General features: G+C 32.2%; 1 protein-coding gene across 2 annotated transcripts in view; it reads right to left on the reverse strand.

The window, feature by feature from the left end:
* The window catches only part of LOC102523807 (dystrophin), a 647651-nt gene that overhangs the window by 571052 nt on the left and 49397 nt on the right, over positions 1–27202 (reverse strand). For both annotated transcript variants that reach the window (XM_032475797.1, XM_032475796.1), the window contains exons 6-8: positions 23240–23327; positions 13070–13311; positions 8620–8800 (exon numbers count right to left, since the gene is read on the reverse strand). In XM_032475797.1, coding sequence (XP_032331688.1) covers positions 8620–8800; positions 13070–13311; positions 23240–23327 — 511 coding nt within the window. The remainder of the gene's footprint in view (positions 1–8619; positions 8801–13069; positions 13312–23239; positions 23328–27202) is intronic.

The raw sequence follows: 27202 nt of genomic DNA on the forward strand, positions 1-27202 counted from the left end.
TTATAAAACACAGAGTTTATCCCCTTTAAACCAGACATAAATGAGAATATTAGTGAAGAATTACTAGTTCTGTTTCAGATTAAAGAGAATGAAAAAGTCTGGTGCAGAAGCTAGTTGCACCCCAGGGCAAACTTAGTATGAGCCGCTCTACCTACCAGTCAATGAGTGAGTGCATGCTGGCCTTGTGATTTCCCTCCAGGAGCAGAACTAGTCCTGCTCCATCTAGGGAAATTCGCATTCTTCCTTTTATGTAGAAAGAGAGTAATAACCCAACTGATAATCTGCTCTTTATCGAAAGCAATCAGGCAATAAATATATACAAATGAATAACCTACCATGTGAAAAAAATCACAAGAGTTCTATTCACATCATTTGGCCCAGATCAGGCCCACGAAAAAAAAAATGGCCTGAGGATTCAACATTTAGCCATATATTGCTTATAATTACATAACATTCACCTTAAAATGAAGCTTCTTAGGAAACTCTTATGATAGTTTTTTTTTTTTTACTATTTTATTGCTAAGCTGCCATTTGAAAATATAGATACTATCTTAATGTTTTATGATTAGGGAAACATATCCTACAAAATTAAAATTAATATAAGTGATAATGGTTTTGGAAGCATGTTGGGTGGATTATTGACAAAGTAAATGTTAAGGGATACCATGCTGTACACACTACTGCTTAAAGTAAAAGGTTAAAAAAAAATTGATCTCCAGTCCGTTAGTACAACCATGTGAAGGACAGCAATGACAAAGTATGATCAAATTGACATCTAAAATTGCTGTAGAGGAGTGTGAAAAACACCTTTTGTATCTTTTGTAAAAAAAAAAAAAAAAGTCCTTCTCTTTTATCCAACTGACTTTAAAGGGGGAAAGACTTCAGAGAAGAGAAGAGAAAAGAGAAGAGAGCAAAGGAGAGAGCAGGAGAAACAAGGCAATATTATTTCATTATTTAAGAAAAAGAGAGTCATGGGTGGCATAAGTGCTAGATTTTCTGATATACATGAGTCTATGTCAAGGGGTAAAAGACTCCAAATGAAACGCAAGATAAACAGAAACGTACTTTGTAAATTCAGATTTTCAGAGTTATCATAATAAGGCTGAGCTCTCGGAAGAGTAGGTTATGTATGGCACTTTTTGAAAAGAAAAAAAACACAACTATCTGTCCCCACCAAAAAAACGTTAAAACAAAACTACTCAAAGAAAATAAAGGTACTTAAATATCACAGAAATGATGGTAGAGAGAAAGAATATGGAACTATGCTGTCCAACATGGTAGCCACTAGATACATATGTCCACTGAACACCTGAAACGTGGTTAGTCTGAGTTGAGATGTTCTGCAAGTATAGTACACAACAGACTCTGAAAATTTAGTATGAAAATAATAAAAAACGTCTTTAATTTTTAATTTTGATTCTATGTTAAAATGATATTTGGATATCTGTCTAAATAAAACACACAATTAAATTACTTTCACCTTCCTTTTTAATATGGCTACTAGGAAATTTAAAATTATGTCCACGTCTCATATTTCTGTTGGTTGATACTTATATAGAAGCTGGGGAAAATGATCCATTTAGAGAGAGAAAGAGTATTTATTAGCAGTCTGTAGCATGATAGTATTTAAGAACAGTGAAACTTCTGCTATGAATATGAAGCTGACTGCAACTTGAATGCCCCATCATGTATAAGCAGAAATTAGTGATGAGTTATATGAGTTTTGCATGTATGTGGAGAAATTGAACTGAGAGCACTGTCTACTTCTTTGATACAGCTATTTAGAAAAAAAAATGCTCAAGTTGAAGCTTTCTTTTTATCCCATACCAAGTAGACTCCAACTTTTTCCCCATGCCTCATAGTTAACAGAATGATAGGGAGATAATATCAACAGAGACATTCTTCTGCAACTCCAAACTTTATTAAATGACATAAATCTTGACACAGAACAAGTATTTCTTTAAAATGTGAACAGTGGCAGAAGATGCAAGAAAGAAGAGGGGACCCACTGTACATTATGATTAACATACTAGAAACCGTCCTTATAAGACTTAGAAAACTAAGAAATTGTGTATATGGAAACTTGCATTTCCAAAACCAACATATGTTACTTCCTTAGATGGATATTAAAGGACCTTTGTGATTGGAATTCAATGAACGTTTCAGCCCAATTTCCCATTACCATAAATGTTCTCCTATTCCCAACCAAAATCTCTTTCTTAAGTTAAGCCTTTGCACTGATGCCACTCCCCTGCAAAAAGATCAGGCTCCATTCCCACAAAGGGTCCTATGTGTGGTCTGACATGAACAAAAAAGATGGCTTTCTAAGACTTGTACCTAAGATCACCTTAGAATTTTTAAGAAGCCATATCGCCAATGAATCAATTGAAATCTGGGTCTTTTTCACAAGCATTGCTCTTGTATTCACCTCTGGAACAAATGATTCATTTTTCACGTTAATTACAATTTTCTGACCAAGTTTGTGTATACATAAACTACTACACTACTGAAATATTTATTACAATATAAGGTAAGTGTTGTGGGGAGGGGATTGCTACATTTTTTCTCTTTTCCAAAATTTTTTTTCTAAAATTAGTCTTAACTGGTTCAGGCAATCCTATCTTTAAGAACTCCTGTTAAATAAACTTTTTAAATATTTTTTATGCTCCACTTGGCATTTAGCACATGTTCCCAAGATTCTCAATGTCAAAAAGCCATTCCTGTATCTCATGCTATGAAGCACATTTCCAGTTTAAATAAATATGTCTGCTATTCTTGCTCTTGGTGGTGTTGACAAAGGAAACAGTATGAAAAGAAAAGGACAATTTACAAACAGTTTTTCTTCACTTTTTTTCCCCCTAGAGTTTAAGAGTGAAGCAATAAGATTATGTCTTCTAGAATAAAAGAATTCCTTACCTAGATATAAAAGTAAATTAAGTCAATTTTCTGACCTGGAACTGAAAGACATATTACATCAGGTCAACCTTCGTTTCCCTTCCCAATCTCAGCACCTTAACGTGTAATAGTAGTGACTAACAACAAAGATTGAAATTATGGCCATAGAAAGCACTTTTTGCTGATGGCCCTGAATTTTTCTTCTATAATCCCCATAGGAGGCAAAAGTCATTCCCTGTAATTTTGGTAAGAGTATTCCCTACCACACCTCCCCAGATCATCACCACTTCAAAGGCTACCTTCGTTTTTCTTTAGCTACCCTGTGACAGCTCTAGTCCAAGGTTCTGCCTGTATGGCTACAATTTCCCATATCTCTCAGACTCTTCTTAGATCTTTTAAAGACATGAATCAGTTACTTGATTTCCTCAACTGAAATTTCAGCTGCTTTTAAAATAAAACCCAAACTTTATACAGGAACCTATGGGAGGACCTAGATGAACTCCACCCTTATTTTGTCCTAATCTTCCCATGATTTGCTAGTTTCCACCCCTCCAGTCCTCATTTCTATCTTCTTGGACATGTCAGTCACTTCTCCATTTTGGGGCATTTGGGCTAATTTCCAATCTTCTTAATGTCCTTCCTTCATCTCCTAACAGAGCTGGCACCTGTACATACTGTATATTTGGCTCAAATGTCATCTCCTCAGGATCGTATTTTGTCAGTGAACATAATTTGTGATAATATAATTCAGATATGCATGTCTTTGTTAACTTTCTGCCTGTAAGCTCCATGAAGACATAAATCTTCCTCTTAATTTCCACTAAATACTTAGTATCCAAACTTCCATGGCACATAGTAGGTGACCAAAAATGTCTACTAAACTAGTGATTGAGAATGTAAGACAGTGTTGTGCCAAAGAGTAACAGATTAATGCAATCCCTATAAAAATCCCAATGTCATTTTTTACAAAAATTAAGAAAAAACAAACCTAAAATTCATGAGGAACCATAAACCACCACAAATAGCCAAAACAATCTTAAGAAAGATGAACAAAGCTAGATGCATCACACTTCCTGATTTCAAAACATATTACAAAGCTAAAGTTATTAAAACAGTATGGTACTGCCATAAAGACAGACACATTGATTAATGGAATAGAATAGAGGGCCAGAAATAAACCCACATATATATGATCACTAAGCTCAGACAGGGTGCAAAGAACACACAATGGGGAAAGGATAGTCTCTTTAACAAATAGTGGAGGGAAAAGTAAATATCCACATACAAAAGAATAAAATTGGACCCTCATCTTACCCTATACACAAAAATCTACTTAGACTAGATCAAACACTTAAAGAAATTGAAGCCATAAAACTGCTAGAAGGAAACAGAAAAGAAAAGTTTCATAACATTGGTCTTGATATTACTTCTTGGATATGACACAAAAAGCACAGGCAACAAAAGGAAAAGTAGACAAACTGACAGCAAACTAAAGTTTCTGTATAGCAAAGGGAACAATTAATAAAGTGAAACAGAAATGTACAGAATATGAGAAAATATTCGCAAATCATATATCTGATAAGAGGAATATTTAAAATATATAAGAAATTTCTATAACTCAATGCAAAAAAGAATAAACTGAATAAACTGATTAAAAAAATGGAAAGGACTTGCACAGACATCTCTCCAAAGAAGACGTACAAGTGGACAAAAGGTATATGCAAAGATACTCAAAATCACTAATTAGGAGAGAAATTCACATCAAAATCACAACGAGGTATCGCCCCACACTTGTTGGGATAGATATTATCAAAGAGAAATAAAATATAATAAACATTGATAAGGATGTCAACTTTGAAACCCATTATCAGTGATGGAAATATAAAATAGTGCAGCCACTAAGAAAAAAGTATGGCGGTTCCTCACAAAATTGAAAATACAACTACCACATGATCCAGCAATCCCACTTGTGGGTACAAATCCAAAAGAATTCAAAGTAATATCTCAAAGAGATATTTTTACTCTCATGTTCATTGCAGCATTATTCACAATAGCCAAGACATGGACACAAGCTAGGTGCTCATCAATGGGTAAACGGGTCAAGAAAATGTGGTATAGACATAGAATGGAATACTACTCAGCCTTTAAAAAGAAGGAAATCCTGCCACGTACAACAATGTGGAAAAACGGGGGGGACACTATGCTAAGTGAAATAAACCAGTTACAGAAGGACGAATACTGCATGATTTCACTTATATGAGGTATTTAACACAGTCAAACTCATAAAAGCAGAGAAAAGAATGGCAGTTGCCTGGGGCTGGAGGGAGGAGAAAACAGGGAGTTGCTGTTCATTGGTTATAAAGTTGCAGTCACACAAGAGTTAATTCTAGAGATCTGCTGTACAACACTGTGCCTATGTTTAATACTATATAAAAGTTTTCTAGGAGAGTAGATCTCATGTAACATGTTGGTATCACCAATTTTTTAAAAAGGAAAAAGAAAGAAAGAAAGAAAAAAAACAGTATCATGCCAGCAATCTGAGGTTATAGAACAAAAGAACATACTTCTGAAGTTTTTGAAAATAACAAAACACTTGTTTTGTCATAACTAATGCAGCTACTTTCCCCATTTTCTGAACAAATCAAACAATAAAAAATCTAATATGATTTTCCTGACACGATTTCCACCTCACAAATGAAATAAATTCAATCTATACTACAAATTTTGTTTCCATATTTACACTGAGAAAGAACAGTCAATTTCTTCCTTGTTAAAACAATAGGTTATCTCTAACTACGTGCTGTGTTTTCCACATTCATTTTAGGGTCGAACATGATCTTTCCAGTTTGCAGTTTCTAGACAATGTTTCTAGCAATTATTTTGGGAGGCAATACTACTCCCTCAATCTTTCAGCCTTAGGCAATCACTAATCTACATTCCATCTCTTTAGATTTGCATATTGTAAACATTTCCAATAAATGGTATCATATAATATATGGTGTTTTGTGATTTGCTTCTTTCACTTAACATAATTTTTTCAAGATCCATCCATGTTGTCACATGTATCAGTACTTCATTACTTTTCATTACTGGATTTTATTGTATGGCTACACCCATTTTCTTTCTTTATTCATCAGTTGATGGGCATCTGGGTTGCTTCCATTTTTTTGGTTATCATGAATAATGTTGCTATGAACATCCATGTGTACTTTCTAGTTCTTATACCATCTCCTATTCATCCTTTTAGTTATTCAAGCTATGTTAGGTCATTTGTGACATGGAGATAATAAAATATATTCTCAGAGGGTTGTTCTCAGAGGACTAAGAAAGAATTTATAAGAAAGTTGTTTGTATACTAAAAATTACTATGAATATAGAATGTATTTAACTTTTAGTATTATTTTCTCATATCACCTTTGCCAGGTACCAATCACCAATTCCTTACACCAATTTTAACTATTCAAAGTACACTTAAAAGTTAAATTTTTTTTCATTGTGATAAAATTAGTAAAGAAAAAAAGGAAAGAGGAAATGAAAGTAAGGATGGATTTCCAGGTCCCGGTGTTGGCTCTTATTTGCTGAAAATTTAATATGTTCAAAGTATCATGTAGTAATACAAGAAATGAGATTTACTTCCTCGTGCCAGTTTGGGGGGAAAACATACATGTGGAAAATTACTTGAAAATAATTATTAATTAACAATCTAAACTGCATTATGACTTGATATGGTAATTTTTTAATTTACTTTTTTATATATGTGTACTTAATACACATATACACATTATATATAAATATATTATATAAAAGTAATTATATTATAATTTTATATAATTATATAACTATATACAAAATTAATTATGTGATTTTATATAATTTATATATAATGTATGTATAATAATGTATGCAATATATAAATTATTTATATATAATTTATATTATGTGTTATATATATAAATTATATATACAAATATAAATTGCATACTTTATAATTTACATATATAATCCATATTTAATTAATGATTAATTAAAACAAGTTTTCAAAAAGAGTAAAAGTGTTAGAGATGTTTTATTCAATATGATGGAAAGAAAGACATTTTATTTAGAGATAAACAGAGTGAAAATGTTTGGCAGTTTTATAAACAATCATTACATATATAAAAGATAAATAGAAGACATGATAATATGAATGGGTAGACTAATGGCTGTAAGGATAGAGAATATATATTACTATATATTTATATTATAGTATCATAGTCAAACCTGTTATCATCACACATCAATATTCTGAACATCTTTAAAAGAAACAAAAAAGGCTAAACCTTAATATAAGTCTATATAAATTAAAATAATATTTCATCGAATAAGCTCTTTTGCCCACCAGTATAACCATTAACATGTACTTGATTTTAAGGCAGGTTTATAGATTTTATGATAATAAAAATGCATCATTGTTAAATAGGTCAATGTTGGAAAATTTAGGACATTCACAATTTTTCCCCCACTTGATTTCATAGAGCCCAGTAACAAGTATACTGAAATCCACTAGAGGGAGCTGACATTATTGTAAAGCTGTAATACATGCTTCCCTATCAGGAAAATAAACTCTTAAGCAAAACTGACTTTGAAGTAAAAGGGGAAAAAAAAATAAGCATTTATCTTTCATTCCATGACCTCACCAATAAATAAAAAGGAAAAAAATAGGCAATTGAGGAAAGCTTCGTGTATTACAACACTACACTGATTCTAGAAATGTTATGTGGTAAATTTGTTGCATATTTACAAAGGAAAGCAATTAAACATGTGTGTTCCAACAAATTAAAGTTTTAGTAGAAAACAAATATATGTTCTTGTGCTTCTCATAACAACTTTGAGGATGACTTTAAAAACTTTTTTTTATTCTAATACCTTAAAATCCAATTTTACTCTACACTCCTTTGTGTGTACATATATAATACCTATGGATGTATGTGTACAGTGAACCAAAAACCCATTCATTGATGCTTAGGAGTGTTCATAAACCTGTTAAGGAATTTTTGTCTTAAAAAATAAGCTGATGAGCAGGGATATTTGGACCAGAAACTGCATGAATATCATAAGAGCAAATTGGTGAGAGGCAAATATGAGAATCCTGAAAAATCTGCTAGTTATATGGTAGACATTTGCATAACTGCTCCACTTATATTGTATTTTACTAGCAAATGAAAAAAAGATGTTGCATAGTTATAGTGATCCAATAGTAAAATGAAGCCCAAAGAATAATTTGTCCTTGGCTGAGTTTCAGTTGCCACATGCATGCTACTGCTATAATAATCTTCATATAAACTGAAAGAAGTATTAGCAAGATGCCTAGCTAAATATCCCTGTACATAAAGCAAACTGGATTTAATGAAAACCCACTGAAAGGGTTTCAACTGCTCTTTTATTTCCTTCAATGTTCAAAACACTTGAATGTAAAATCTGCAGCCCACAAAGGAGAAGTTATGCCTATATACAACATACGCTTTATTTGTTTCTCACTATCATGAACTTATTACGGAGCGGGTAAGAAACAGATATAACCTGTCTGTTTTCCAGCAACAGCATTTCATTACTTGTCACTACTGGCTGTAGTGAGCATGGTTTCTTCAACAGAAATCATTCCTTCATGTTAGTACTTTCTCTTTTCCCCGACAAAGAACTAATTTGGAAAATATCAAGTTAGTCATTATAAGTATTTTTACTTACGTGTCTGTAGTTCTTTCTCTCTGGCCTGCATATCAGCAAAGACTTGGTTAAAATGATTTGTAAAGGCCACAAAGTCTGCATCCAGGAACATTGGCCCTTGTCCTTTCTCTTTTAGGGCTCTGCTTTGACTTTTTAATCGCTCGATTTGAGGTTGAAGAGCTGACAGCCGGTTGACTTCATCCTGTACCATAATTTAGAGTATTAAAGTAAATAACATTTTTACTTTGCATACATTATGTTTTTACAGAGCAAAGTATTAAAAGGCAATGATGCAAGCTTAGCTTAATGCCCTTTTCAAAAAATTGATAAGAAACTTCCATGATGGCTAAAGCTAGCCTCTAGCACAGGTCATCAATTTAAGAACCTTGGCTCTTCATTCAAGAGATATCATCATATATAATAATTTTTAAATTTCAAATTACATCATTTAGAACATTCATGGTCATGAATGTGTACAGCTGCAAAGTATTAAAATGATCTTATACCTTTTCCATAAATCAAACATGAATGTCCCTCCACACCCTTCTTTTCTCAAAGTTGTGTGCCTGCCACTGCTTCAAATTCTAAGCTCACTGGATGAACAATTTTAATTTTTCTTTAAATTAATTTGTGTAGAATTATACACATGTATGTATGTCTGCAAATACACATACTACATTAAATCACAAATATGTTTATACATTAATACTACCACATGTATTATATATACATATATACATGTGTATAATAATACATACAATAATACATTTATCAATATGTAAACTGTATAATTTTTTTGTATATACACATATTTATCTCTATAATTACATAAGTCGTGTTACTTCTCCTGAATGAACAGACAATTACAACTGTTTAAATTAGGGTGACTGTCCACCCTACTTTTCTCTTGTTGTCTGGGCATAATTGTTAATAACACCCCTTTTCACTCTCAAGAGTACTCTGGACACTCCGCTGTGCTGTCGAATATAGTAGTCACTAATCACATGTGGCTACTGAGCTCCTGAAATGTGGCTAGTCCAAATTTAGATGAGCTGTCCTCATAAAACATACAGTGAATTTTGAAGACTTAGTATGAAAATACACAAATATCAACTCTCATAAATAGTTTGAAATAACATTTTTGATATATCAGGTTAAATAAAATGTTATCACTGAAATTCATTTATGTACCTGCTCCTTTGTTCCTTTTTAATGTCATTTCTAGAACATTTAAAACTGCACATGTGGCTCGAATTTGTGGCCTGCATTAGATTTCTTTTGAATAGTATTATTTTTGATATAGATGTTTTCATACTCTATGGTTTCTAAAGAAGTTGCAATTTATATGAATTTGTTATATTTATAATTTGAACTCAGATTTCAAAATGTTCTTTTTTAAAGTATTAGTACCATGATTGTTACTTGTAAGTACTTATAAGTCATATCTGTGCTACCTATAGAAAAAAGTACTTCAGGGTTGTTTACCATTTAAAATTAAAACAGGATAATTAAAGTTTTAAAAATTGGGTCACAAGCCAATTACAAGGAGGGGAAAATTGACAGAATTATAGTAATTATGAACTAAATATAAATCTAAGCTTCCTGGAAATTAGAGTGAAAGGGAAAAAAAGTTATTTTTTGACACATGCGTACTCTTTTAGAGAGAGTAACTTCTGTCATAGGATTGAATGAGATAAATTTATCACATAGATCCGTTCATAGTAGAAAGACTACCTAATGGACAATGATACTTATTAGTTTTAGAAGATACAAAAATAACTTTCAGAGGAATTCTGGTATGTGGTTTTAGCAGTATGAGTTGATTCAAGTAGGCTAATCTCTAACAGTCAAATTCATTTGGTAGGTGGAAATGAAAGACATTTAGATAAATGGGAAGGTGATCCATCTCTCTTATTCAAATATAAAGCCTTTCGATCAAGTGCTAGAAGGTGGGAGCATATTCATGGTTGAAGAATAAGACAAGAGGTAAAGGGTAATACTCCGTGATTTTGATTATAGAATTACAGACATGTACTTTGTACACCAGGCTTGCAAATGGTAGCACTGACATCTGCCATGAAACATTTAAGAACCTGATTTACATTTGGCCAGATGGAGGGCCGTCATTCTTCCTGTTTAGGGGGCTATAGAGGGATCCTACAGTATAGTAAAGAATGTTCAGCAAAACAAAGGGGACTTTGAAACTAATAAAACATTTGGGCAAATGTTCAGTGGAGACCTTAAAGTTCTGAGAGTAAATAACAGGAAAGATCATTTTGACCTTAAATATTTAACATTTAAAGATGCTAACAAGTACTCAGTATTTCCATAAAAGGGCCTTAGTGTGGTTAGTTCTCCAGAGTTAGGCATCTCCTCTGAGTCTGTTTATCTTTTAAAATTGTATGTTTATCTGCTGGAAAAGCTTTTGTATTTTTCTCAGGAAAGTGTCCATGGATATCTTCCAATTCCAAAATGACTTCCTACTCCTCAACATATTAAGAACCAGTTCTGGCGAACATTAGATTTTGAGCTAAATCTGCATCCTAATCTTAGAAAACATGTCCAAATAACAAAATGCATTGACAAATAGGATACAGTAATTTATTTCCCTATCACTAATCACATCCAAAGAGTATAATTTTAACTGTTGTGTGAATGACATGGAGCTTTATCCTGCTAAATATTTTACCTAACGTGATATATTAAATGAATAGAAACCAATGGGGCAGAGAGAAAGAGTAAGGGGCGACTAAGGGGGATGGAATTGCATCATCAGAATTTGGAACTTTGTGGTTGAATGCAGAAAAAAAGAAACAGTTTCACTTAGGATGACTTCTCTAACATCCAGAGAATATTTAAGTATATAACCTCTAGGGATCTCCATTTGCTCCTGAGATAAAGATCAAGGTCCTAGCATGCCCCAAGAGTCCTTGCTTTGTGTCCTATATGCTTCCTATAGGCTTGTCTTTTTGCCTCCATCTTTCATCTTATGATGAATATAAGATTTTTATTGAAAGAAATAATATAGATGGAGTATTACATTAATTCATAGGAAAAATGTCATGGATTCTACACTTTAATAGCAAAATGTGTCTAGAATTCTACGGAACAGAAATTCCTTATATTTGCATATTTGCCTAATAAACTAAATGCCTTTCTAGACAATACTCTTTATTGAAAAATATATTTCCTGAGTTTATTTACTTCCTAGTAAAGCTGTAGGTCCAATATTTGAAGAATTATCAAACCCTTCAATTGATTTTCTTTTCAAAATAGCTTTGAATTTCCCATCACTTTCCAGGTTCCACACTAATATCAAACCATCCCTGTACCCTCCCTATCTCTAGTCTCGCATTATTTAAAAATTCTTTTCAAAGTATGCAGATTAACTCCCATTTACTGCTTTTAATATTAAACTTACTCATCTCAGTCTATCATTAAGGTTCATCCAGGAAACCTTTTCATCTATCCTGTAATCAATTTCCCTCTTCTCATAAAAAGTGTAACTATGCATAGTAACTTTCTGTAGGAACTAAGCTAAAAGTTCAAGTTACTTATATTATTAAATATCTCGTTTTATTACATGTGCAGAATACTCTTTTACTGTTTCTCAGACCCTTTGGTGACCGTTGTATGTTCTCTGCCCCTCCAGATACACTGTCCGCCCTTCTCCTGTGACTCAGGAGAATTACATTGATAGACTACAGCTCCTTGTCCTCCGCCTTCTGATCAGTTGATGGGGAGCTCTGCACAGATTCTGGAGGCAGGGAGGAGAGCAAAGTAGGGTGCTTCCTTTTCTGGCTCCATTCCTGTGTTGGCACTTAGGCTGGCTCTTAAAGCTGCCTTTAAAATGGGCATCTGACTCTCTCCATCTGTGTTTCCGTAACTTCTCTCTTCCTGATCCTTTTTATCCTAAGAATAGGAACAGCTCTGATGTTGGGTTACTATTCTATCCCTTGTGGTTCCTCTGTAGTCCAAGCACATATATACAATAGTTTTTATAAAGAAACATTCCTCAAATTACCCTAATTTAGTGGACTGTCAGTTTTAAAGGTTTTCCTCACGAAACTGATTATACCGTATATCAGCTGCTTGTGCTTGTGTGGTTTCTACATTTTGAACATATGACTGAGTTTTGCTCTTAGCACTGGAGCTGCCATAAGAAAGAGCTCCAGATTACTGGCCACTTCCCACAGGATATATGTGGTTTCCATACCCAAAAATAGCCTCACCATTCTGCAAACTGACAAAATCAATTAACTATGTGTAACTACTCTAAATATGTTTTTCGGGATTTGGGTATCCATGTATTACCTATTTAAACAGATTTTCTTCACTTTTATTTTGATCTTCAGTGTGTTTAACTAAACCCTTAATAGGGAAATTTTATCATTAACTAATGTGCCATTCTTCTGGAAATTGCCAAGAAATCCCTACTGATCATGTTCCAAATAGGAGAAAAGAGCCTTACCTTACATATTTTTAACTGGCTTTTAATTGCTGTTGGCTCTGTTGCGGTCGTGGGTTGGGTTTTCAACCAGTTTTCAGCAGTAGTTGTCATCTGCTCCAATTGCTGCAGCTGATTATAGAAAGCGATGATGTTGTTCTGATACTCCAGCCAGTTAAGTCTCTCACTTAGCAATTGGCAGAACTCTTTCCACCGGCTGTTCAGTTGTTCTGAGGCTTGTTTAATACTGTCAGCATTAACACCCTCTAGAAAGAAAGATTTTAAAAATACATCCACTGAAGTCACAGACTGAAAGACATTATCTGAAAACCAACACGCCTCAAGTTTAAAAGTACTCATATGAATGATTTCAAATAGACCATTTATTTACTGATAAAAGAAGTTAAAGTACCAAGATGATTTCTCATTACTGACTGCAAATTATTACAGTTGCATCTTATCAAAGAATATGAATGTAATAAAGTAATAAATAAGGATACATAAGACCTAGAAGAGTAGAATACATTAAAAAAAAGAACAAAAATGGTCAAAGCCCTGGTGGAGGGTGTAAGATTGATCATGGATCAATAACTTTTTGGATGTTTCCAAACAGATGTTAAGTATCACTTATATTATTAAACTGTACTTTCAAAAAGTAACTTCCATTTTTATTTTTAAGTGGTTTTGGAATTAGCTGAAATGTTTTTATTTGGATTTTTTTAAAGAAAAAAAAGTGAGTATGTATCAAAAATCAGTAATTCTGTTTCTGTTATACACAGTCAGAAATAAACAGATCACCCATGAGTCCAAAGAAAGGAAATAAGTATTAGGAAAAATAATTTTTCTAATATGAAAAAAGGTTTTCAAATTACTTACATATCATTTACAAATGTGGAGGTTGATCTGAAAAGTTTTAAAATCAACTACAGCAATACTAAAGCAGAAAAAAAAATCAGTCAAGGGCAAAATGGCAACATACACATATCATTATCAACTTTAGCCTTCTGGAAAACCTACTATGTGTTAGAGAACATGCTCTATCTTTTAACATACACTATCTTATTTAAATTTTTTCAAACTGTGATATACGACTAATGCCAATCCAAGTATATATTGTCCTATGCACAGCATGAAAGTATACCAATGCCAAATAATTCACTCCCTAAAGTGCAAAATATGTAGATGTTCTTACACAGATATACATACACAAAATTTGTTTACAAAATAACATCCTAATAAATTATATAAATAAAAAATATTAAATATGATATGCACATTAAAACATAGCCATAATAGCAATGAAAAGTTTCTAATACTTTTGAAATACCGGATATTTTAATATTTCCTATTCCTACATATAATCACAGGGATATAAGAAGGGCTCACAAGCTCACTATAAGATTCTTCCTTTAGATTAAAATATCTAAGGGTGAAATGATTTATTGAAGACCAAGTTGTCTAGAAGAATCTACCTTTATGAATGTTCATTTTACTCAACTTTCTGGTAATATGATTTAGTTAATGAGCAAGTAAGTCATTAAAAAGCCTGAAGAACATTTCTAGCAGATATGAGGCTTGTGGTTTGGCTAACTGGTACATGCCTACCACGTCACTCTTTTTAAAGAATAAAAAAATATGGATTTGAATTCAACAACTGAATTATTTTATTCTTTCACTTTACTCTGCTCAGATATTCTAATCTTCATTTCTGTCATGATTATGTTATGCTGCCAAATCACATCTCTCAAATCATTTGAAACAACTCCAACTTCACTAATTTCAGAGTTTGACACTACTCAGGATGACATTGGAAAAAACAAACTTTGCAAATATTACTGGCAACAATTTTTTCCTCCTTTGGCGGATATATTTTTAAAGAAAATAACTGAAAAATTAAAGGGCAAAAAGATAATACATACATGTTTCCATATATACAACTGTAAAAGGCAGCCTGTGGGTTGCAATAATATTTTGTAATATTATTCCTCTAATATTCTCCTAATAGTCAAGGAAGCAACCAGTCTTACTGAGACATCTGGATGTGTTTGTTATGAGATACACTGTTTGGGAGCATTTGGGTTTGAACAGTGACCAAGAATTAAACTGAAATATGTTTTAAGGGATGATGCTAAGTAACTATACTTGTAAAATGATCATGTTTGCTACAAATTATAAGAATCCAAATCTCCATTGTATAGGCCCTCAGTCTGAGAAAAATATTACAATAAAATGCTAATATTATTGCTGGGAAGTGAAAGGGAGTGGTTTAAAAATACATGGGGAGGGATTTTAAATTATGTTAGATAATTATCCAAAAATGTTCCATGAGTCTAAATGATAAGATGTTTAGGAGAAATATTTTCAGCATATGTTAAATATGAACAATCACTTGGAAGAAGGGAGTCCATGGTAGTCCAAGTCCATGAGGAGCAAATAAGAGATGCTAAAATAAATTAAAGGTACTGATAGAATGATGCTGGGTTGAATTCCTTTAGCATTTGTCCAAAAAGGGAAAACAGAGAAAACTATCTCACTGTCCCTGGGGGAGGTCAACCATATGAAGACCCCTTAGCAACTCGCAAAATAAAATAATAAATTAATTCTCAATATGAATAATACATGCTAATTTAATCAGCAAATATAAATTAAACTATAAGGAAGTATCAGGAAGTTCTATGATATCCATTAAAATACAGAGACAGAATTTAATGAGTTCTTGTTGATCATTACCCAAAACTATCAGTTCAATATGTTGTGCCAAAAAATGGCCAGGTGCTAAACATCATTGCAGAAGGAATTTAAATGAAAAAAGTGAGCTTAGTTCAAATCTACTACAAAATCTACAATACTCTCCAGTTAGTAGCATACTGATTTTTGTAAATTTAAAGGCAGTTTAAAATACAATAATAGGTAAAAGAAGCATTTCCATATTAGGATAAATGGTAAGGGCAGGCAAAAAAGTATAAAAATTCACAGTTAGAGCTCCGGCATTAGGCATATTTAAGTTCAAATTTGACCTTTACTAAATCAGTGAATTGGGCTCAGTTATTTAATCTCACTGGGCCTCATTTTTCTCATCCATGGAATGAAGATAAAACAGAATTGACCTCGCAGGATACCTACAAGGGTTCTGAGTCAACATGTGTGAATTGTTATGCCAAGTATGACATATACCAGGCGAGCAATAAATGTTAGTCAATGTTAATATAAAAAAATGAAAAAGAACATGTAAGAAAGTAGGAAAGAGAGCAGATCTTTCAAAGAGTGAAATCAGGGACAGTGGGAGTCATTTTAATAGCTGAAAGGGGTCATTTATGAAAACTTAATGATTAATATTTTTAAAGATAGTGACAGTTTTATATAATATGGCACTGTTACGGGATATAGAAAATATATTTATCCATTTTTAAAAGGAATGACATCAACCAGTAATGAATCCATAAGTTTACCAGGGAATCTTGGAATATTTGGTCATACATCTACCATCATTTGAAATTCAAGTTACAAAGGACAGCCACGTCAAAAATTCAAAACAGAAACTTTCAGATGTCACAGGCAAAGATATGATGTTGATTAGAGAAAATCAGACATCTTGTTATGAAGGATCTATATGGAAATACTGTATTATGTTACTAATCTGTATGTAATATTATATTAGTATAGATCTGCTTCCTGTTCGAGTAGAGTATAACCTGTCTTTCTAAACTACAAACCCCCCTAAGAAAAATGTCTCCACAGGCAGTATCTGATAGAGTTCTAAGCTTAGAGTAAGTACGAAATAAATATACTATACTTGTCAAATCACCCAATACCAAATCAATAGCTTACTTCGTACGAACATAAACATTAGGGTAGCAAGAGCCACAGACGTGAAAAGCGAAACACAAAACATGCACAGTCTCTCTTCATTCAAGTGTGCTTTAAAATACCTGGGGGAGGGTTCAAAAGCCCTGTAACATGTCATGTTACTTAATGCACAGCTCTTAAACTAATATTAAAGATGCTATTACTTCAACTTCGTGAATTAACTGGCCATCTATTATTGAGTCCTACCAATGAGATTATGAGACAGTCCCTTTAAACTTTTGTAGAATAAAGGTACTAAATGTTTCCCCAGTGAATACTCACATATGAATAATTTTATCATTATATGTAATTGTTTTATATGTATTTCATATAATTATGCTTCTTATAGTCAACTGAAAATTGTCTCATGACAGTGTGTAAATGTAAATATCTGCAAAGTTTCAAGTAGCAATCATTTGAGCACCTGTCTTTTTTAAAATTTTTTGTTAGCTACTTAAGAACACAAACACTAACTCACCAGGCATTATGAACAATACTTATGGAAACCATTTTGTAGTAGCATATTAGAATCTCATGGATAATGGATCATAATCCATTCACATCTCATATTCTAAACAACCTCTGAAATAGTCTATGAATAAATATATTGCACCCAGAGGAAATGGATCATTACTTGAAGTGCATCCATTAATTTTATTACTTGTGTACAGTGCATAACAGTCTGTTAGAATAATTTTAATTGTGCACCACCTTCCATGCAAGTACTTCAGAACTGCCACTTAAAGTGAAGTATTCCTCATCGAGTATATTCATCATTAGCCATGAAGCCAGGGTAGAATAATGCAAAGCCTGTGTTTTCAGAGCTCTTGAATTAGAAGAACATTTGGAATAAAAACTTAAAGTCGCTAATAAATAATCTCTTATTTTTGTTGCATATTAAGTGAGGGTCATTACAAGTCCATTTGGCATCCAATGTTAACAGTATAAAATTTACTCAATTCAGGAAAATAAGGTCTGAGTATTGCAGACTAAATTCTAGAGGTTTTTCTCATGACAGTAACTTTTTATAAAGCTGCTACATCATGTATTTTTCTTGAAGTAATAGCTTTTAAAAATTAATAGGTTTATATAAAATTCACATCCTTAATGAATATAATATATAAATTTACTAACGTAACTTTTTAAGTTTTTCTCTTTCTAAACATCATTGAATTTTAAGAGCAAAAAGTCAGATCCCTACTCATATTTGTTTTTGTGATTAATTTTCGACAACAACAATGACCACTTTAATTGCCTTCCTTCACACAGACACACATACAAGCACAGAGTCTCTTCCTATGGAGATTAAACAAAGAAAAACGTGTCTGTCAATTAATGTTTATTGAGTGTGAACTCTGTGTAGACCATTATCCCAAGTGTCATATGGAGAAAGAGGAGCCGTCTATCAAACTGCCTCGAACTCAGGAAAGACTAAGAGAAGAGGACATGGGTGCAAATGCGGAAAGCTACTCAGCTACTGATTCATGATGGAGGGGCTGGACCACTGCAGATAGTACAATTTCCATGTCCCACTGATATACAGAGAAGCTGCAAAATCTCTTCCCATTAAAATATGTATTTAGCAGAGTTATTGCCACTGAAAATCCTCCACAGTGATGTGAAAAGATAATCAGAGATCTGGCTCTGAGGTGAGCCAAACTGACCACAATCCCTACCCTTACCCATCTGACCAAATTTTGCGCAAACACAACTGAGATTATTCATGTACAGGACTTAATGACTTTAAACCAAAATACTAAAAATACAGTTCTGCACTTAACATTATAGATAAGAGGAGTACTTGCCTATGTTATCAGTCTATGCTACTTAATTACGATCCTTCGCAGACTTTCTATTAGGTATCACTTTAAACACTATAATCTAACACTCAGGGGATGATAGTTTTTGAAATGTTCTTTTAGTCTAAGATACTAATAATTACTACTTTTATTTAAACATTTCCTTAATGTAACTATCTTCAGGCTCTTAATTAACACACAGAAAACTACAATTAGAAATTGAAAGTGAAGCACAATTTAATGTAAAAAACGGCACTAACCCTATTAGATAATCACAGTATCTCCTCTGGAATTTGTGGTGAAACCATTTTATTGCTTAAAGAAGGGGAAATTGAGCTTTGCTTATATATGTTTTAAAATGACTATTTTGATATAATTTTTTGGTAATTTCAGTATCAAAGGAAAACAATTTATCTAAACCAGTTTTTGTATTATATCTGACTGATAAAGAGACTATATATAGGGAGAGATAAATCTAAGAACAATATTTTACAAAAGTAACTAAAAATGGGGTCTAATCCTAAACATAAAAAAGGAAGCATATTTTTAGATTTAAAATTTTTCTAGATTGTCCAGAATTCCCATAATCCCACTCATACACTGAAAAGCTTTTGCTTTGAAGTAAGCAGATCAGTTAAAAACCTGTTCAAAATAAATCCTTGAGAAAGCAGGATTCATTAATTAAAAACCAACAGTATTGATATAGTAGCAAGATTCTTTACCATACTTAGCTGCTAAAATTTACTAAATTTTAATTGTTGTATATCATTTTGTGTTTAAATATGAAAATAACCCTTAAAGGAGGTTATATTGTATACTTCTTAAGAAATGAAATACATAAAAAATTGCAAATTCCATCTCTCAGTATAATACAGCTACAGGAAACATTGAGTAGATCACTAGGTACCCAATCTAGTCTCCCATTTACTCTCATTAAAGTTCTGGGAAGTGAATAATTTGCGAGACTAAGGCTATTATGCTAATCTTATATATTGACAATAAGCTTAATAAAGATTTTTGCCTGTGAAAAATTTCTCTAAAAATAAGAGGTTCTCTACACCATCCAACACTCTATCACACTATTCCCCAATCTCATCCAGTCAATTGATTAGATAATAAGAATAATAAATCAATTTAATGTGAGTTTAAAAACCAGATAAATAGATAAATAAGGTAAAATTATACCCACATTCCATGTCAAAACCCCCGGAAGATATTTTTTAGGTAACTCTCTGTTAGTAGCACTATAGCCTCCCTTTTTAGTCTATTATGATCATGAAGATCATTTACAATCTTTTAAGAGAACTAGGATATTCATAAGGAAAATGTTCATGTATAGCTTTAAAGTATGCAAGTAATTTATTCAACCTCTTTTTTTGGCTTAAAAAAAGTTTCCAAATGAATGAATAAGAATCTCTTACTCAATTTCTGCATATGATTCAAATATAAATTATTTTACTATAAAATTAACAGTATAGTTGATATTAAAATTCACAATACATTTAATATTAACTATATTTCAATATTCTGCATACACCTCTTATAGCGCAGCTAAAATGAAAATTATCTTCAAACTGATCATAACTTATATGTAACCCTGCGAAACTAAACATGTGTTACAAGACATAGTTGATTTTTAACACAACTTTGCAACATCAAAATGAAAGTCACTTCTTCTACACTAGCAGCATGGTAATCTCTGCACTTTTAACAATCTTAAGACTCTACTCCACCCGGTGTTTCTCAGCACCTTTCTTAAATTCATTCAAGAGACTGCCTTCAGGACTAACAAATTTTGATTTTTGCATTTCTTAAGTGGTGCTAAAAACTAGTGCTTTCAACAGATATTTAGAAATGGCCAAAAGAGATTTCAATATATGTTTGATGTACCATTTTGGTCAATATTGATGTAAATATAAAATATAAGCACTGAAGAATTTTTTTGCATGTCTTAAGAGTTTTGTTATGAAGGAAAAATTTAGAGTTCCAAAATCATTCTAGATATTTTAAAACATACTCTAATCTTATGGTAAATTATTTTAAGTAGAAAATTCAGTTTTCTCTGTGTGTGTGTGTGTGTGTGTGTGTATACATATATATACATACACACAGATAGCTTATGAAGTATTTTATTTAAAAAAGCTATAGTTATGCTACTCTTCATACGTATTTTAAACTGTGAATATGCTAAACATTGTTATCATGGTAAAACATATATTGAATATATATATATATATTTGTATTAATTGCATAACATAACATTGTACAAAATGATTTGCCTTCATTTTAATTTTTACAACGTGCTATGTGGTTAAAGGAATAGACATTTACATGAGGTCACAAATAAAGTACTGTGATTCAGCTCTCACCTTCCTTTCTATAAATAAAAGAGCACGGATGTATGCATTTTATATGGTTATGACTTTTATTATAACTCCAAAGCCCCAACTTGAGAAAGGAAATTCAGAACTCGTGAATTTAAGAGCTTCAATGAGTTAACTGTTGGGAAACCTGGCTTAGAGAAACCTCAACTTGTCTTTCAACTTCATGAGCCACATCAGTAAAACCTAGTTTTGGATCTATCCATTAAGTAAGGATTAGAGGTCCCTCTGAAATACACCTAGAAAGGTTCTACAGCCACTTATTACATGTCTGGCTTAACTTACATTTTGCACAATCACATAAAATATATACTATGCAATTTTGTTCTGTGAAAGACAAAACAAAACAAAAAGATAAGTTAGAATCTTTGAGTCTGATTTTTAGTAATTATATAAATTGTTTGATAGAATGGAGCAGCAGAGCTATCTAAGCTCTAGATATACCCCAGATCTGAGCCTAATCATGTATCACTTAGACAAAATCTTCATTGGTGTAACAAATGAGAAGCTTAAAATGTGATCAATACAGTCAACCAATGAGTAATCTCTCAAATCTCACTCCTATCCCTTACTGCTCTTTGCTTTCTATACAAATTTGCATTTTCCTTTAGAAGTATTATGACTTTCTGACCAAAATTACTTCTGTCATTATCTCAACTACTGCCGTAATATTGCTTTCCTAAACAGAATTTAATCAGTCAATTAATATTTATTAAAGACCTAGTATATGTCCTCATTTTCCTTCATGCTTCCAAAAGTTAGAGCTATGAGAGCAATAATCTAGAAAATTATATTATCACTAATCATATGATCATTTTAACCCTGTATATAGTTTCAATTACAAAAAAAATTTCCCTTCATTTCTAAACGTAACTGCTATTTGAATAATTCAGTTTATGCTACTATCAGATGATCTGAGTTAAGGCATGCTTGATATTTGATTGTGAAATGAGACCATTTAAAAGTACAGATTTTTGCATCACCTTATAAAAATGAAAAATTGATAGTGTAGTTCCTGGGGGCAATTGTATAATAGCTACAAGAATTTTTTATAGATCATATAATTTCATTTCACATGAATATGCTGTTGTCAAACTCATCAGTTAAACCATCCAGCACACATGCATCTAAATAACCTTTCGGTATTTTGTATTGCGTATATATTCATTGACTTGTTAACCCAATACTTAAGCTGTCATATTTGCTTGTTTTTGCTTTTAACCAAATATAGTCATGGGGCTCATTAAAGAAGAAAATGAATTGATTTCCTAGGAAGATTACTGAATTTTTTAATGCCAACATGGCAATTAAGGCAAGAAATAATTCATACACAGAATTTATGCCTCGGAATGAAGGCAGGTTCTGGAAAAAGCTGACATGCATAACAAAAACATTTGTTACATTTGGTTATGATATTCTTGTAAACATATCCTTTGAAAAATAAAATAAACCTTGTTTGGAAATAGCATTATCCCTGTTTGTCATGAATTACTTATACCTAGAAATGAATATAGTTGTATAACAAAGACAATCAGAAAGAACTTTGCTTACAATTGACGTCAATAACATTTTGTTCAGACAGCTTTTGAGGCGCTGTTAGCAAAAATTAATTTTAATTCATTCGTTTTAAAAAAATGTTTTGCTAGCTTTGTACTTTTACCTCACTCCAAAATAGCTGAACTTAAAAAAAAAAATCCCCTGAGGAGATATTTTTTAAATGAATTTAAAAAATGAAAAGCAACATAGAAAATGTCATATTATTAGCAAACAGGTATGGAAAAAATATATTGCAAGAATTATTTTAAATCAGATTCCAATCACTTTACATATATTATACAATTGCTTACATTTCTAATGATTTCTGCAAACCTTGTTTCCTTAAATTATTTGGACAAATGCTAGCAAGATTTGCATTAAAATTGATTTCTCGGCAACAGATTGATAAAATATTCTACCACATCCCATTTTCTTCCATTGGACTCAAAGTTGAATTTCCTCTAATAATTTGCTTAGCATTAAAAAAGAATAATAAAAAGCTCACCAACTCACTTTAAATTTAAATTTTCATTCAGGAAGTGCTTGTCTGATATAATTCAGCTTGATAAATACGAACCTATGTGTTTATCAAATCCCTAAGAAGATTATCTAAATCAACTCCGTGTAATTACCATTCACCATCTGTTCCACCAGGGCCTGAGCTGATCTGCTGGCATCTTGCAGTTTTCTGAACTTCTCGACTTTTTCTCGCTCTATGGCCTGCAACATGATAGCAAAGGTGAGTATTTCAGTACAAGGATTGTGAAACTACAGAATAATTATAACTTCTATTTGCCCTTTCAAGCCTTAAGATATTTCACTCTGGCAGCTTATCATGTGAATCTAAAGATTTTTCCAGATTTTTCCTCAAGTTCTTGGCACTAGAAGCATCAAGATGAAAAAGAAGCACAAACCATGTTCATACTGAATTGTTACTTTTTTAAAATAAGATTTCTACCCTTAATGTTTTTTACATAATAGTTTCTGATGCATTATAATCTAAAATTGCCCCCCACAAAAAAAGAACAAAAGACAATTCATAACAATGAAAGGATGAAATGTCAGACAATTAAAATGGAAATTATCTTTTAAAAAAATCACTGGAATTACTCCTAATAACGTAAATCTACATACTCTGTATTAAAAATCAAACATAAAATCCAGTAAGTATATACAGAGGGGAAATGTATACTAGTATGAATAATTTAGCAAAAAAAAATTTATATAAATACAAGAACACAGGTTAATTTTTCTGACTAAAATTGTCAAAGTACTCCCAATTCAAGGAAAAATAGGTTCAGTTTTATATAACTTTATAGATTCCTTTGTTCATTTTCCCAAATCAGAGTTAACTTTTGAACAAAAACACAATTGTTTAACAAAATCTAGCATTTGATACTGTTGAGTTCAGCTAATAACGACGTCTCTATAGAGATATAGATTTTAAACTATGATGCAGTAAAACTATATTACTATAGTCATTAAAAAGATTTGAGTATAACAATATATGTTATCTATCCTGAAACTAACCTACCTGCATAAAAAGCAAGCTATAATGCATTTAAAATACAGTAAGAGCAATACCTCTGTGATGAAATACTGGCATTATACAAAGATTCCACCTTAGTTTGTGGCAGGAGGTTATTCTATATCAGACTACTTTCTTACATTTTTATTTAGATCTATAGGCATTTAAACAAATATTCCAAAGTTTAATATTGGAGTACAGATGGGAGGTGTATTGTTTAAATGCCACAGATCTAAATACAAATTTAAGTATTTATAGCCAACCTGGAATATATACACTTACATTATGCCATCAAGGGCAGGAAATGAGAACTCAGGTTCATCTCACCGGTATGAAAACTCCAAAGGTGAAAGACACATTTTAGTATCTTGGATTCTACTAGAAAATTTCTAAGTACACAGATTTTGGTGTTTGGGGATTATATGCTCCCAGGATCCCATACCAATTAGCAAGTGAAACTTGTGGGTTATCTTGAAAGTCAGTTTCACAAAGACATTACTGAATTGTTTACACAAGCATGTGCACAACCATGGAAGGTTCTAACTTGGTAGCTGAACTGAAAAGTCCATGAAAATAAAGCAGCCATCGTATGCTGTTAAATAAAAACCTAGACGAAACTCCAAAATTCACATTTTCTCAATTCTCAACTTTTGTCTTCTAAATTCTCTGTTCTTAGCATCTTACTGGCACATGTTTCCCAATACTTTAAATGTGTTCTCCACTAAAATGTGTCATTTGCAAAGAACTGAGCATTCAGAAAAGAAAAGTAAGCACATTCTAAGTAAATATATAATATTCAAATATTCACAACTATCAAGAGCTACAGCAGGATTTTAGGTGTCCCAAATTTGAACTACAGCAGGAAAAAAAAGAGAGAAAATAAGAAAAAACATTTGTACTACAACAAAACAACAAGAACAATGATAACAAACTGGTGTTCTTTGAGCTAATAAACAGTTTTAGAATTATTAGCCTTTCCTATCATAGTGGTTGTATTTTATCCACATTGAACTTTTGCTTTTTTTAAGTAAAATTATATAAAGAATAGAGTCAGAATACCATCTTGTCTTTATAAGTGATGTAAAAAATTATCAATGGACTTCTAAATGTCATTATCATAATCTCTTTGTTCTAAGCAACTAATGGAATAATCAATTAGTATTACTAACAAAGACACAAATTTATAATTGAGTATCTCAGGGTTAATACTTCAGCTCAAATATCTTGTGTGGTTAGCCCACATTATTCTAGTTATTCTAATATATATAAAAACAATAACCACCATCACCACTACAACAAAACAATAATCTATGGAGTAGGTACTATTACTCTCCCAATTTGACAGAAATGCAAAGTGAGGCACAGAGAGGTTTGTGAAATATTTGAAAACACTGACAAAAATCATGATAAAAACGGGAGTTCCTTACACTGTGTACCAAATTACAGTGTATGTACATTATTTCATATGTATTTCATAATAATTCTGTGAGATAGAAAGAATCAGCATTATTTTATCCTATTTTAGACAAAGGGAAAATTGAGCACCAATAAGATTAGGTCATATATCCAAGATCACATAAGTAGAATGTTTTAAATCAAAAATTAGAACCCTGAGGATCTAGCTTTAAGTTCAGCTCTCTTTCAAATATACTCTGATGCTTCTAAAGTTATTTCAATGAAGATGAATCAAATGGATTTGAATATATCCTAGTACAACTCACAGCAAAAGGAACCTGATAGTTTGGATGTACTCAGGGATGGTATTCAAAATATTCAACCATTAATGCAGCATGGGCACCCAGGTATCAGAAGGAATGCCTGGTCACTTAGTATGGACTCAGACAGTCTATAGGCTGGTTGGCAATTCCGTGTACAGCTCAGTTACTGCACTCCATTGCCAGAAGTATATTATATATAAAGTAACTGATACATAAATAGACACAGAGGTCTGAGAAAGAATTAGTTAATAGCCCCTGTGTATTTGTCAGTGTTTAGATGATGCCTGGTTCTGATAAGTTATATCACTTTAAAGAGGAATATTGGAAAATAAAGAGAAATATTGGCACAGATGTGCCTTGAGGAATATGAACAAGTCAGTGAAGGGTCCAGAAAATATTTCATTTCAGACACAGCTATAGATGGTTGATAAAAATGAGAAAATTTAGGATAGCAAGAAAATAGTAAAGAAGGTAATGAAAAGAAAAGTTTGGGAGTCACTCTGTTCTCAGTTGGTCTGAATTCCTTCTCCACTGCTTACTAGCTATTTGACACTTGGAAAGTGATTCAACCTTTCTTAGCCTCAATATCTCCTATGTAAAATGACATTCAAGATACCTACCCTCCAGGGATTCTGTGGGGATTAAAGGAGGCTCTTTATATTATATATTTCCCAAATTGGGGTTTTTAGTTTAATAGGAAGCTAGAAATAATTAACAAATATTAATTGTGACAATGAAATGACAGAAACCTAGAACATCCCAGACACAGTAGCACATGTGGTCATTCTAATGAAAGGTGATCTTGGTAATCTTAAAAATAAGTTTTATGAAAAATTTTTGCCATAAGAGCTGGTTAGAGTACCTTGCTCACAGAAATGTATGACAGGTCCAAATAACCACATATAAAAAGTTGTAAAGAAGTTGACTACATTGACATCACTGAAACTTCCCATTTTCCTGGATCTGGCCACACACGTTTGTTCTCAAATGAAATATTATAAACTTCTGTTTTAAAAGAGGTGGGATTAGTAGTTCATAATGATTCTATCTTCTCTCATTTTCTCCACAAAATATATGTAAAACACACAGAAAAAATAAAACATCATACACCAAAAACAAAGTCTGGAGAGGAACATGGTTCTGGAAAATGGAGAGCATATCCCCTTCCTTTAAAGAGCTATGTGCCATCAAGAAGAAAATTGGCCTTCCATGGGTCAACCTTACAAAGTAAACACTAGCCTCATTATTAAAAAAAAAGGAAAAACACCTATCCCCTTACTCAGTTTCCATCGAAACTGCTGCTATTCATGTTACCGTTAGCCTCCATGCAATGTCATTCAAAGGCTGAT

The sequence above is a fragment of the Camelus ferus genome, chromosome X, assembly GCF_009834535.1.
Source record: "Camelus ferus isolate YT-003-E chromosome X, BCGSAC_Cfer_1.0, whole genome shotgun sequence".
Lineage (NCBI taxonomy): Eukaryota > Metazoa > Chordata > Mammalia > Artiodactyla > Camelidae > Camelus > Camelus ferus.